Genomic DNA, 14,408 nt, shown 5'->3' on the forward strand with positions numbered 1-14,408 from the left:
CAAAGCCCTTATTACTGATACATTCAGCTATTGCCTGGTGTTTTGTTTACCATTTTATATTTTCGTCTGCAATAGAAACTGACCATAGGATGACATATTGTGATAATATAATTGTAAGCAAGTCTCACAGAAACAGCTTGACTTTAGCTCTAGGAAGCTGAATGCACACTTCAGAGTTCAGTGGTGTACAAACATCAGCACTGCAAAAATATGAAGAAAATGAATGTGGTTAGATGGGTTTTCCTTCACCATATTCTCAACAAGTGGTTGAGTGCATGTGTGGCATTCACCAAGAGAATGGTACAGCCCTCAGTGTCTGACCTCTACAGTGAGGGTGGCCTGTGGCTCTGGTACACTGTATTTTGCTGCTGTAATTTGGGTCCCCTTGAAGGGAGGGGTCGCTGCACATCAACATCAAGTTATTCTGATTGATGACCTTTCTCCTATGAAACATTTCTATCCTGATGGGAATGGTCTCTTTCAGGATAACCTGTCCCAGTCACCAGATCTTAACTCAGTTGAACAAATATGGGAGATGTTGAGCCAAGATATTAGACAGTACTCTCCACTCAACCATCAAAACCACTTGGTGTTGAATATCTTTTGGAAGATATTCAAATACAGTTCCAGAGACTTGTAGAATCTATACCAAAGCAAAAATTTCTGTTCTTTCTCTATGATGAAACTCAACTGGGTTAAAGCCTGGCCTACTGAGAAGATATTGGCTATATCTACTGAAACTCCTTTTTTATACCATTAATGTGACAGAGTCTATAAGCGGAGTGGAGTGTAAGCAGAGCCTGATGTTGCCCAGGGTGAAGAAGAACTTCAGAAAACTGGAGTGTTGGGGTTCTGCCTTGCTCCAAAATAGCTCTGATACCACTTCATCCCATTACCACAACGTGCTAAGTTCCTCAGTTCAGCTGACATGCTGCTGTTTGGTTTTTCTCTAACAGTGTTACGCTGGTTAGTCAAAAAAAACTAATATGAAAAGTTCCAAACAAATGACTAATTACTCCAAACTGTAATGGGATTACTTTAATTATTATCCCTTATGACTAGAAATACTATATTAGAACAACATAACACTCATATACGAATGAGCATCATATATCTGTACACATACGTGTGAGCGGTTGACCTTGTCGTCTGTGGAGAAAATTTGAGGCCTTATTGCAGATTCAAGTCGTTAAAGAATTTAAAGCGCAAGCGTGCAGGGATGATAAAGGGTTATGAGCAGACTATAGTGGTTGTTGGAAAGGGTCTATGGTCCAGGTGGATGCTGGTGGAGATCAGTGCGTTCAGTAGCCGTTCAGTAATCCACTTGACCGCAAGATGGCAGTGGAGGGAAACGAAAGAACCTCGTCAAACCCTAGTTCATTTCTGTTATCTTCATTACTATCGAGCTGTTCTAATCGAATAAAAACATGAATTAATAATAAGTTAAACTAATCTCAGTTTACAGCGGTACAGCGGTGAGTTTACTCGAATTTGTTTCCACTGTTTAAAACAGGACAGGTGGAAGATGTGTTTTTATTCAGTCACGACGAAAGGTAATTAAAGAAAATGCTCTCAGATTTAAGTAGCGTGGAGTCCTGAGATAGCACAAAGCTTTCGCGCAGGAGTTCCTCAAAAACAGCCCGCGGGTTTTTGGGCACGGTGTCTATTTGCCCCTCTGAGTTTATTCCAGTATGGCGGGTTTTTACTGCTATCGATTGTGAGCCATCAGCTGTCAGCTTTAACCTCCAGAGGTCAAGGTCGAAGGAGCTCGCTGGTGAAACCGCCACAGCAGCCCAGATGTGTGCGTGTGTTTACTTTAAATGCAGCTTTGGAGAGGAGACACCTCGAGGGCCCTGCACCAATCAGAGGCGCCGGGGGGCGGGGCCTGTGGAACGTTGCGTGGATGATGGAAAACGGGCAAAATACGGCCCCGGGAGCTGCCGCTCCGACTCACCGAGCGCGAATTCGGGGCTTTTTTCTCGGTGTGGACGGCGAAGGGGGACAGTGAGTGATGCGTGTGTGATGTGTGGACTGCGGTGTGTGAGCTGTAGTGGAGGGGCGAGCGCCGCGCGGAGTGGATGGACGAGGTGCTACCGCTGGAGAACAGAGGGGGGAAATCGCCTGCCTTTGGGTTATTATGGAGAAAATGCGCCTCCGTCTTCGCGGCGACGGCGGGCGGGTTTCTGAAACGACGCGTGATTTTTAGAGCCTCGCGCTCGGATAGCAGCGCACGCACGTGAGCGCAACCTGAACCTCACCACCAAGGGCACCGCGACCATTGTAGACTGCCCATATTTCATAAGCATAAGCTCTGCAGCCTCCGGTGTTTGTCCGAAGAGGTGGACGGCGCTGGAACATAACAGAGTCTCCACAGAGGCGCCTCGTGTAGGGGGGGGGGCGGTGGGATGCGAGGAGCCCGTGCGTTTCTGCTTTAAGTGATAAATGGACAGATGTAAAAGAAGGCGGAGGATGCAATAAACATATAGATAATTAATTAATAACACGCCGTCAGCCGCGCGTTACCTGAAGCCGTCAGTGTGTGTTACGGCGGAGCGAAGGGAGGGCGGGGCTGGAGAGCGCGTGGCTGTCGAGTGTGTGTGTGTGTGTGTGTGTGTGTGTTAGTGAGTGAGAGAGAGCGAGAGAGAGAGAGAGAAGCTCCTGCTGGGGCGGTAAAGAGAGTGTCCGCCGTCCACAGTGGAGGGATTCACTAGCAGGGATAGTGGCAATCACCAGCAGTGGTCAGTGGACTGAACACTTCTTCATCACATAAAGGAAACCTCCAGTGGACAACAGAGCGAAGACTTACAGAGAAGAGGCTGAGAAGGATGTGAGCGTCTCGGGGCCATCGTGGAGGAGCACAGGCTCCACGGACAGGTAAAACTGATCATTCACTCACAGGAGAAGGTGCAGAAACGGAGGGACTCAAAGAACCCCCGCTTCTCTCAGATGATGCCCTTGTCTAATGAATGGCACTTTCACCAGTGTTGATAGTGGTGTTCCTGTTCTAGTGTGCGTGAGCGTATGAGTGGTTCCATGACAGATCCATTCAGCAGACAGCTGTATGTCCTGTGTTTGATGGATGTTTTTTAAAATGGTGCCTGTGCTCTGCTGATGTCTGGAATCTCACTCCCAGCTGAGGAGCAGTCCGGCATTCTAATTCACACCGTTGCAATCATCTCCTTTAATGAGGTCCCAAGACGAGACGGTGCTAAACTGTGGTCAAAACTCAAAGCAGGCTGGCAGTCGGACGTGATGTCCAGCTATCAAATCGAGCTGTCGAATCAGATCTGTCCGTCCAGAGCTTAGTTTTAAAATGCAGAACTGGTTTAAATCTTCTAATGAGCTGCCCTCAATAAATGTGTGATGAATGGCAGCATCCAGTGGAGTTTGACCTTTGCAGCAGGTCTTGGCATCTAAAATGAATTTCTGGTACCCTAGAGAGCAGCCAGGAAAATGAATGGAGTGTCCACTGCCACTGTGTAGAAAAAGAAAAAAAAAGGGGTAATGGGGAGGGGATGGAAAAATGGCTGGAATCTCAGCCTCCTTTGACGGGGTCCAATAACTCATTCCATAGCGTCATATGACCTAATGTATATTACTTCATTTGGGCCAGAGGAAGGTGAATGTGAGGAGGGTTGGGGGATGAATAGCCCTGCATTATGGCACAGTGGAGGTTCTGTGCATTCACAGCATCTTAATTCATTGAGAGGATAGCAGGAATATACATTTAAAGTATTCATAAGACCATAACTGCTAATGCGAAGAGAAGAGCGCTAATTGTCCCAGCCCATCCTGTTCGTTAATTAGCCCTTGTGGCGTGTGCGCGGGCAGCATATTGTTGAGACATAATTAATCAAGCCGACTAGTAATTATTGTGGTTTGGAAATTAAGACATGAGAGGCAGCGGGGGGCTTTCAGCGAAAGGTAAACATCTTATTAACTCAATCGCACCCTTTCAGCCTGTGCTAGACTGCACGTTAGAGTTTCTGTCTTTTCTGTTCTATTTTTCCTTTCACGTCTGCGAAATTACTTGGGGGACCCGGTGTAGTTTGGCCAAAACAACACAGGAAACGTTCTGATTCTCAGAAGAGCTTACAGTAGACTGATATAACTCTCGTATTTGGAGTCATTTGCAGGCTGTGTTTGTTCAAAAGCACATTTTGAGGTGAGGCCAGATGATGCGGCTGCAAACCCAACCACAGCCACAGACACCGGTCAGTCTCATTGCCACAAACATGCAGCACATCAGGGGCTGCCCCGACGTTGGCGGCACTGTCGCTTTCACTCCAGCCCATAATGACAGAGTCCCGCGTTTAATTTTAGCTAAACGTTGCCTCGCTCACCTCACCACCCCATTTGTTTTTTCTCCTAGTACCGCTGCAGCTTACACTACTTACACGTTCTGTCTTAGGCCAGCTGCATTTCAATCACGCAGCAACCCCAAACATGCTGCCAGCAAGCGGATCTTCTCTTCAAAGACAATGTGGTTATTCTGCAATTATAGCTGGGATATGCCGACCAAACAATCTGAGACTGTAGCTGTGGGTACAGCTTGTATATCAGACTCTATAGGCCCCTGACTGTGTTTTCTACAACATCTCCATTCAAAACACCTCTCCTGCTTCATAATAAAGTGAGTTACATTGCAATGAGTGGGAATGGGTGTCGATTGGTTGCCCCTGTTAAAGGATTCAGCTCTGTGAATGACTGAGGTGAGATTTTCTGTCATATTTTTTATAATCCTATTCAACCGCTTTATATGCCACCGCTCCAATCTTGGAAGCCTTGCAAGCATGTTTTTCTGTTGCAAGGAACCATCACTGCTTCTTGACGAATGATTTTAATCCTGTTTGGATTCAAAAGTGCAAAAAACGTACAACACAAGCAAACAATTTGCCTATCCATGCTCTGCCCACAAGTGCATTCTTTTGTAGTTACGTTTGTGAGGTTGGATAAGCTTTACAGAACGTTAGCAGAATTCCCATTCACTGTGGTACTGATCTTTGTTTAGAGTCATTGAGATTCCATTTGAAAGAAAGAGGGAGATCATTGATTGTCGTCGTCGACCAAAACTACACAGGTAAGAATTCAACAGATTTGCCACCATGTTAGCGTTAGCATGACCAAAAAAAAAAAAAAAATCTACATCTCTTCTATCCTAACAGCGTGACTTTCCACATGCATACAAAATAAAAATAATTTTCAATTCTGGATATTTTGATAGAAATTGAGATACAATTTATCCTTATGTTCGATTGGAGCGCTGAAAAGCTCGTCCAACCTCACAGCAGCTTTTACAGAAGAACACGTTTGTGAGCAGAGCATGGATAGGTCAGTTATGTACTCAACACTTCATTGGAAAATGATCAACCTGAACTCTGTTTCTGCCTTTCCTTTTGACCAGCGAGAAATCTGGTCACAAACTCTGAAAATAGCAAGATTGAATGCCAGTGGTCTTAGGTCTGCATGGTGGGAACAGTATTTATACAACCAGTACTCTGTTACTTAGGCCAGCGCGGGTCATAAAGAGTAGAAGAATGTCAATAGGGAGATCATTTCTGGCATATGTATTTTTTTTAATTGATTCATGTTGACATGAAGGTACATTCTTTCCTGTAACTACACACTGTCGGATGTCAGTCTCCGCAAACTCGAACCAATCACAACCACCTGGAGCTAATCTGACAGAATCCCCGTCGAGACAGATGCGAAAACAACTTGACCCTGAAGGAAATAATGCCGGTTGTGTCATCGGCAGTAACGGAGCCTAGAAAGATTTCTTTGACACAGGCGCACACTAAGGTTACTCCTCGGGGTTCTGCATGGGAAAGAGGTGGGGAGGAGATGAGCTGAGAGTCCAGCTGTCACTGGTCCTCCAAGTGAGAAAACAAACCAGGCTGAGGCCGTCTGGACTACTAGCGCGTCAGCCGTCAGGGCCCAGGGAACTAGCAAGTCCTGCTAACAACTGCAGCATGCTAGTCCAGTCCACCTGCTTGTTCTTCCCCCTCCAATCTGCAGTAAATCATCCTCTCGTGTACCCCTAAAAACAAAGAGATCTTTCAGTCTCAGGAAAACTCTTTTCCTGGAAAAAACAACACGGCAGTTAACATGATCTTTCAGTGGGAATAAAAACTAATGTAGACAATTTACACATTACCCCAGTTGTAGTTTATCATCCAGGACCTACTTGGTGTTCAGAGTTTGCTTCTTCGCTAATTCAGCTGACACAGCTATGACAACTAGAGGAATTAGCAATTAGCATTGTGTAAACTAAATCACCACACGCCTTAAACTGCGCCAAACTGTAAAGTAATTTCATATATACTAGCTTATGAGGTGTATGACATTCGGTTATGTATGAAAATGGCCAAAAGTATGTAGCATAGAAAAAATAGTAGTAGCAACTGTCTTAAAGCCTGTATTTTGAAAGTGTTATAGGGTGTATTTAGCAGTTGTATTGGTCTCGGTCTGTTTGGACCTATAGTGCAAACTCTTTCCACACCAAATCCCAATTCACAATTCTAGCGTGCACACCTCTGTCTGCATCCAGTGTTTACGAGAGGAGATCAAGCAGGAGCTGTAAAGACAAGGAGTGAGAGGTGGAGAAAGAGAGAGAGACAGTGGCAAAGATAGTGAGAAAAAAGATACAATCAGTGACAGAGACTGAGATGAAGGCTCTGAAATAGAGAGAGAGAGAGAGAGTCAGAGAGTCACTTCTGGCCTCCAACCAGTCATCTTTCCCTGTCAGATCCAGCCTGGCTCCCACCCCTGTCAGCCACCTCCTCTCCCTGGCCGGCTCTTGGGTTCCCCAAGCCCAGACGTGTCCTGGATTTGCATTGTGCTATATTTATTAGCTAGGCTATCTTCCTCCTGCTCCTGCCATCTATTGCAGAGGGATTGCAGGAGCCTCTCTTCGCTGTTGGGACAGATGTTTTAACTGCAATCGATTCAGCAGGAAAATTGAGATTAACCCCACCTGCGAGGCAGGGAAAAGGCGAATGAAAGAAAAGAAGGGAAATCAATGTCTTAACTAAAGGAAGGTATGAATTATTGATGAGAGGCATGTAACGGAATCCTAGGTGTCTGAATCCTGACAAATATCTGTGCTCGCTGCATAGCGCACTGTGAGAGGTGCGTCACGATGCGAGGAGCGTGTTATTGATCTAATGCTTATATGTGCCCACAGATAAAGAAATAGGACTGGGTTTGTGGACATGTATTAAACCCATTCTTTAAATAAAATGAAACGTCAATGCCGTTTTACCAATAAAAATCATGTTTAATTTTGGCTTAGGCTTAACCTGAGAGACAATACACAGTGTTGTGCTGAAGTCAGTGATCACCCTTCATTTATTGAATTTCCAATAAAAAAAAAAATCTACTTGCATAAGGAAGAGGAAAATCAAAGAAAAACAAACACCTTAAAAAGTGGAGATCAAAAAAATTACTAAAAGGTAGAGAGAAAATAGGATTCTAGATACCTGTGCTAGACTGCAAGACCTGGTAGAGCACCAAACCTGTCATCATCAGATAAACAGTACTTAAAGCTTTTATCTTTGAGAGAGAGAGGAGAAAATTAAGTTCCACTCTTGCTTTAGATCTGAAAAAAATCTACAGGTGTTTTGTCCAGCCCTCCACTGTGAAAAGACAGCTCAGCACAATGGGACTGAAAGAATATGGAGCTGTCAAGAAACAGGAGAAAAGAAATGAAAAAATAGTTTTAAAAAAGAAAAAAAAAATGCAAAGTGAAAAAGAAGTCCAGGCCTCAACATTGCTGAATGTGTTTGGAATTGCAGAAAATGCAACCAACTTCCAAGCCTGAAGATTTCTTTGAAAAACTAAAAAGCCTCCTGAAAAGAATGACAGCTGTAATAAATTTGGCATTGTATTTAGTCGTCAAGGGCTTCTGTGTAATTTTCTGTTAAATGTGATTTCTGCTTTTGTCCTGATGCTGAAAAATGAGTAAATTGTACTTGAAGACCACTTTGACTGCATATTAATGAAAAGAAACTGTTTTTATATATAATTACATAGTGTTGCATAATAATTCTATAATGGTCTGCAGTATTACATAGTGTTGCATAATACTTGTCAGAATTTACTGTTAAAGTGTTATAGAAATCATGGAATCTTTTTTTATAAAGTGGCCTGGACACTGATGCAATTTCTGTTGGCTCTTTACTCCAGCACACTGTATTTGAAAAGAAACTGTAACCTTATAGATGACTATAAGATTAAACCGCAGAATGTCAGTTTTGAACTGCATCTATATGAGATGTAATATAGTAATATATGTAATAGTTTAAAACTCACTGCCCATTTTGTTTGACCTTGGTTGTAGTTTGGATGGATTAATGACATATGAGCTTGGGCTGGATTGTTTCTTTATATTATGCTGGTAGAGCTCTAAGCTCTAGAATCAGCAAACTGACAGTGGTCTATAGATCCTGGTTATTCTGCATCTAACCAGCTGTACGACTCCTGTGTATATCCAACATTTATATACGCAAGTGGAATCCAACCCCAGCCAGAAAAGAGCAATTTGTTGCTCTCTGGGAATAATGATATTTGCACTTTTGTCTTGCTATCCAAGGAGATTCGGGTTGGGAGCCTGGCAAGATAAGTCAGGGGGAGATGGTCTGCCTACTCAAAATGCCAGAGGACAGGATTACTGGAAAGGTTTCCAACTGGGACATGACATATGCTTATCCTTGGTCAAAAGAACTTAGCATGGTTTTCTCTGAAGCTGACCTACAATACATATTTAGCAGTAAGTTGTGTTGCAATGCCAAATGGATTAAATGCATGTTATCAGACTGAAAAAGATGGTTGAGCTATGTACGACTGAAGCCAAAAGCATGACTGACAACAAGATTTAGCTATGCTCTCCTGTTTTTAGGCAAAAACAAACCCAACTCAGTTTTGCCCTTACTCCAAATGTAGTCAATCAACCAAGGCATACTTGGTGTGTCACATTTGTTTCTTTAGGTTTCCACTGGAGCTATGATGCTAATGTCGCTAATAAGCAATGGAAGCTTATGCTAACCAATTAGCACCGTGAACTGAATTCCAAGGGGTTGTGGGTGAAATCTTCCCCTAAGAAATGGGGCCCTCAAATAAAAAAGAACCTATTAACAGGCTACTAACATTAGCAATGATCTGTAAGCTCCCCTGCTAGTCTGCAGTGATAGCAGAGGAGTAGTAAAGTTCAGCCACGTCACTGCTGGGCTTGACTTACATTTAGGGCATCATACGCCTTCAGAGAGCGGGGATGCAACAATTATTTATTGTCACCCACTCCTAAATTTTTGGTGATATGAGTTGAAGTCAGCTATTCCCCAGCTTCTTGTTAAAATTTTCTCATTCCACCTTAAATGGTGTAGCAGTTGTGATGCCTGAGGCAGCACTATGTAACTGCTGGAGCGGGAAATTTAGCTAGCTAGCTAGTGAGACATCAGCATGCTACTAGCGATTTTTTATGCTTGTTCTGAAGAAAAGGACCTTAATACATTGAAACAACATTAAACTAAGATAATGCAGAGGTTACTAAATAAAACTCCCTTACACTTTTCTCTTGTCCCAGCAGTTTTTAACATACGTACATTTAGCATAAAATGTGTTCACCATTTTAATTGTAACATTTCACTTAAAAATCCTTATTTTTCTAACATTTACACAGATTTAAAAAAAGTACGATTAATTGTGATTAACTATATGAAATTCTGAGATTAATCGCGATTAATTTTTTAAATCGTTTGACAGCCCTACATTTTAAACCAAGATATTATCTGGAAACTCTTGTAAACAATGTCTCAGACATCATGTAATAACTTTCTGTGATGTGGCACTGAATGAGGCAGAGGTGATGAGGCATAACGCTCTTCAGACATCTGGTTCCCATCACCACCACTGTGAACAACTGTGATATCATACGTTCACATCAAACCACTCTGAATGGCTTTGTTTGCATCAGTTTTATTATGCAGTATTTTTGAAAATTGGTGGAATTCTTCTTTAAGACAAATAGAAAGTAATCAATCAAACATGTACTGCTCATACTTTGCAGTGCACTTTCAGACATCATCATAATTCCAGGCGTTCAGTGGATCACTTGGGGCGATGGATGGCAGTCAAGCACTGATAGAAGTAGGAATCAGCGTTAAGAGGAAGGTGAGGCAGAGAAAAGGTAAGAGAGAGAGAAGGTACAGAAGAAAAAGTGAAGGTAGTCAGGTGAGATGTGAAAGCTGTCTTTGTGCATCGCCTGGCACTAGAAACACTGACCTTCTCTGTGAGGTGCTGCACACACAAACACATGCACACACACACTAAGGGGGTTGTGAAGATGAGGGGGAGTGGGTTTCTTGGCAAACAACTCAACCTCAGAACTGCTGCATGTTTTTATACCAAACACAAAAAGTCCAGTCTCTCCCAAGATTAACGGACATCGCGGCCATAAAGCAGGTTTATTTTCTCTGCTCTCTCTCTCTCTCACTCTTAATTTCAGTTCCCAAAAGCTGAATTATTTTCCGCCCTTTTCCCTCCGTGTTGGCTGTATCTGTCTGTGTTCCACTGGAGCTTGGAGAGGGTCGATGATATCTCTGTGCAGCTCATGTTTAGCACGCTCAGCCCAAACACTGGGCCAGTGTGTGTGTCAACAGCCGAGCGGCGGCTCAGACCACCAGGCTAAACGCACCCATTTCAAATCAAGCATGGCCACATACTGGTGCACACATGCTCTTTTGTGCCTGCCATCAGGGCCAGGATGCCGCGTTGAGTGCCATAGCAAGCTGCTTTGATGTTGTAGGGTGAACACAGGAGTTGCTGACAAATGGATCACTTTCCATGGTTTATTTTTTCATACAATGGCTGTACTTACTGTAGGCTGAAGGAGTATAAATGCTGTGATTGTGCTTACAGTTTCTGTGTTTTATAGAAGTAGCTAGATTTGCTGTGTTCATTCTCCCATACACAAATGCAGTGCTTTGAAAATATATTACAGTATATACCTTTTGTATTTTGGAATATTTTGATGCCATATCAAAATATTTTCCATTTTTATACCGATTCCTGATTCAATTATGCAATGTTTTCATTGTGTACAGTACTGTGCAAAAGTCAGAGACCACATTTCATTCATTTCATTTCCAGTCAAAACAGACATTTCTTTGTCTTATGATCCCAAGACAGCAAATGTTATTTCCTTGAGCTCACAACTTGTTTGTCACAACTGGCAGTCTCAAGATACCAAAAGTGTATTTTTCTTAAGATAATTTGATAATCTTGAAATCACAACAAAAAGGTTGTGAGATCACAAGACAATTAAGCCATGATCTCAAGATAACAGTCAAGAAAATTACCTAAAAAAAAACTACCTCATGGCCTCTCTGGACGTCCGAAGCTACAGAATACTCACCCAGTTTATTCACCCATATTATTTTAAGAAAGCACTATAAAAATGTTGGACAGAGGCAGAAATACTGCAGACCATTATAGAAGTATTATACAACACTTTAAATCTGTTGGAAAATCAGAGACCGGCCTTCATTTTTTTTCAGTTAAAGTGGTTTTTATTTACAGGTTCATTGTTAGGAAGAAAAACAGAAAACACAATTTATGATAAAATTATACAGAAGCATTGACATCTAAATATCATTCCATTTTGATCAAATATAATATAAAACTTAGCTTGTTTATGCTTTGCCTTTATTATTTCATCCTTTAATGAAACTTGCTTTCAGTTTTTCGAAGAACTGTGCAGGGATATTTTTCCACGCCTTCAAAGTTCAGTCTTGGGAATTGGTTGCATTTTGTGCTTCTGACAATTCCAATTACAAATTTAGACTCATCAGTGTATGAAACTTTATTCTCATCTCAGATGTCTGGTTTCAGTGTTTTTGTGCAAACGGTCTTGTGTTCTGTGTATTTCCTTTTCTTGGTAACTGTTTCCTGACAGCCACACGTCCTTTCAGACCCATAGTGTTAATGAAAGCTTTCAGTACTGTTTTTAGTAAAAGCTTTGAACATCTACCATGTCTTGTGTGGTTGATATTCCATTTTCTCTATATCTCTAATCAGTTTTAAGTTGCATTGACTCCATACACCCATGGCTTGTCTCTGGTCTTTTTAGTTTATTGTATTATATTTATGTTTTAAAACATTACTTTATGAAAAGGTGCAAATATGTATCTTTCTTTTGGGGAAAAAAAAACTTATTTAAGGTTCACAGTTGGACCATTGAAGACATAGTTTGTGTTACATACATAGTATTACATAGTTTGTGCCTTCATGAACAAAAATGTATCCATACAGTATCTTTTATTCTGACCATGTAGAGTGCACAAAAATAAAGGCAAAATAAAGATAAGTTAAATACTGCTATATTTAAAATGCTAAGCATTGGAAACTTTTGCGTAATTTTCTGTTAAATGTGTTTTTTTCACACTGAAAAATGTGTAATTTGTACTTAATGGAAGAATATCAGTTGTCTATTTACTTGCATGCAGTATTAGGCTAGTGAGAGCTTGCATAAGTGACAGCGCTCGACTAAGTGAACAGAAGGCTGTGTAGTGAAGTGTGTTGTTGATTTCTCTGCTAGGAAAGCGCTGAAGCACTCAGTGAGCCATGAGGAGAGCACGACTGGAAAGAGAGAAGAAATCTCCCTTTATCACTTTCAGTGGACAACAAGACGAGGAATACACACTGCTACTGCTGCAACAGCAGGCTGGAGCTGGACTGTAGGCAGAGGAACACTGAGAAAAAAAATAGGGAAGAGGCAGAGAGGAAAGGAGTGAGAATCGTAGCTTCTAATGGACAAGCAGACGGGGCAGCAATGCTGGTGCTTGGCCCCCTGCCCACCTCAAGCTATGCTTTGGCCTCTGCGCCTTGTTGAAGCTCCCAGCCGGGCCCTGGAGAGCTGAAGGGCGCGCACGAGAGAGCCGGTCCCATGCAGGCACGCAAGAAGTACGTGCTGCTGGGCTTGTGCACGTGCTGCTGGCTGCTGCTCTTCTACTGGGGTGGCCTGCAGGAGCGGCTCCTGGCCCTGCTGACCCGCCGGCGGGGCGAGGTGGTGCGGCCGTGGCCGGACTGGCTGGATCGGGCCCTTTTGCCAGGCTACGCAGAGAATGCAGAGCTGCAAAATGGAGGGGGGCCTGGAGAGTCGCCCCGGCAACGCCGACAGGCCTGGGCCAGCATCTACAAGAATAGCCACTGCCGGATGGACACATGCTTCGACTTCGGCCGCTGCCGGGGACGGGATGGGTTCAGGGTGTACGTGTACCCGCCCGAGAAGGGTGATCGGGTGTCGGAGAGCTACCGTAAAATCCTGGCTTCAGTGGCTGAGTCCAGGTATATACATCTGATTATTGCATATAATATTATTGTCTGTCATATATAATATTAGTGTTTTGTTGGTTTTTATTTCTTCATTTGTTCTATGCACTTACATCAGTGATTTCTAATCCGGACCCTGGAGTGAAAGTATCCTGCCTCACACATTTTATGTTCTCCCTGCTGTACTGCTGCATTTGGAGAGTCTTTGTAAATTAGTGAATTTCTGAGTTTATCTAAAGCAGGTTGCACTCGAATGAATGACAACGTCATAAATACTAGTGGTAAAATCGAGCCAGTTCCATGTTACCCACGTTAACAAGTACAACAATTAGGAAAAATTATTAGCTAGTACATTTCCTGATACCATATGAATGGCAACCATCGTGGCATTTGTTCATCCTAGCAGAAATATCATATTGTCCTTTTAAAAATATCCAGTTGCAGGTAAAAGCAAAGAACTACTAGGAGGGCTGCATGTCAAATAATATTTGTATCGCTATCCTGATAGGAGAACATGGCATTATGATCTGCAATGAAAGAACTGATCAAATGAATCACGCATCAGATTAGTGTAATTATTTGGGTGGAGTGTAGTATTAGTAGCCATATAAGCACTTCTCCACACCAGGCTTCAACCATGCACTATGACTCCTACACGTAAGTTAACCATTCGGCTAAACAGACAATTATAGAACATACACACGCAAAAATATAAAACTATATCCTCATCTACTCTAACATGTAAAAGAAAATGTGATTATTCTCTCTTTCAGTGTTGTGTGAAAAATGTGTGAAGCAGTAATTGCTACTATAACAACAAACTTGCATCAGCATAAGCTTTTTAAGAAATTAAAAGGCCCATATCTTGGAAAAAAAAAAAATTTCCAGTGCTTTTTTAAAAGGAGTTTGAAGTAATGTTTGAAATGTATTTCAAAGCTTCAAGTTTCAAAACATACCATTCTTTACTCAGCCCATACGACCATATATGGAAACTAAGCTGCAAAAACAGCCTGTTTAAATTCACTGTTTCTGTGATGTCATGAGAATTGGCTCATTTTCAGCAGTATCGCCCTGCACAT

General features: G+C 42.4%; 1 protein-coding gene across 1 annotated transcript in view; it reads left to right on the plus strand.

Annotated features, from left to right (window-relative positions):
* Positions 1-1,894: 1,894 nt before the first annotated feature.
* The window catches only part of LOC108430556 (exostosin-1c), an 87,861-nt gene continuing 75,347 nt past the window's right edge, over positions 1,895-14,408 (plus strand). Inside the window, exons 1-2 of the mRNA XM_017703109.2 lie at positions 1,895-2,874; positions 12,596-13,344. Of these exons, the coding sequence (XP_017558598.1) occupies positions 12,944-13,344 (401 nt within the window). The 5' untranslated portion in view covers positions 1,895-2,874; positions 12,596-12,943. The remainder of the gene's footprint in view (positions 2,875-12,595; positions 13,345-14,408) is intronic.

This window comes from Pygocentrus nattereri, chromosome 27, assembly GCF_015220715.1.
Source record: "Pygocentrus nattereri isolate fPygNat1 chromosome 27, fPygNat1.pri, whole genome shotgun sequence".
NCBI lineage: Eukaryota > Metazoa > Chordata > Actinopteri > Characiformes > Serrasalmidae > Pygocentrus > Pygocentrus nattereri.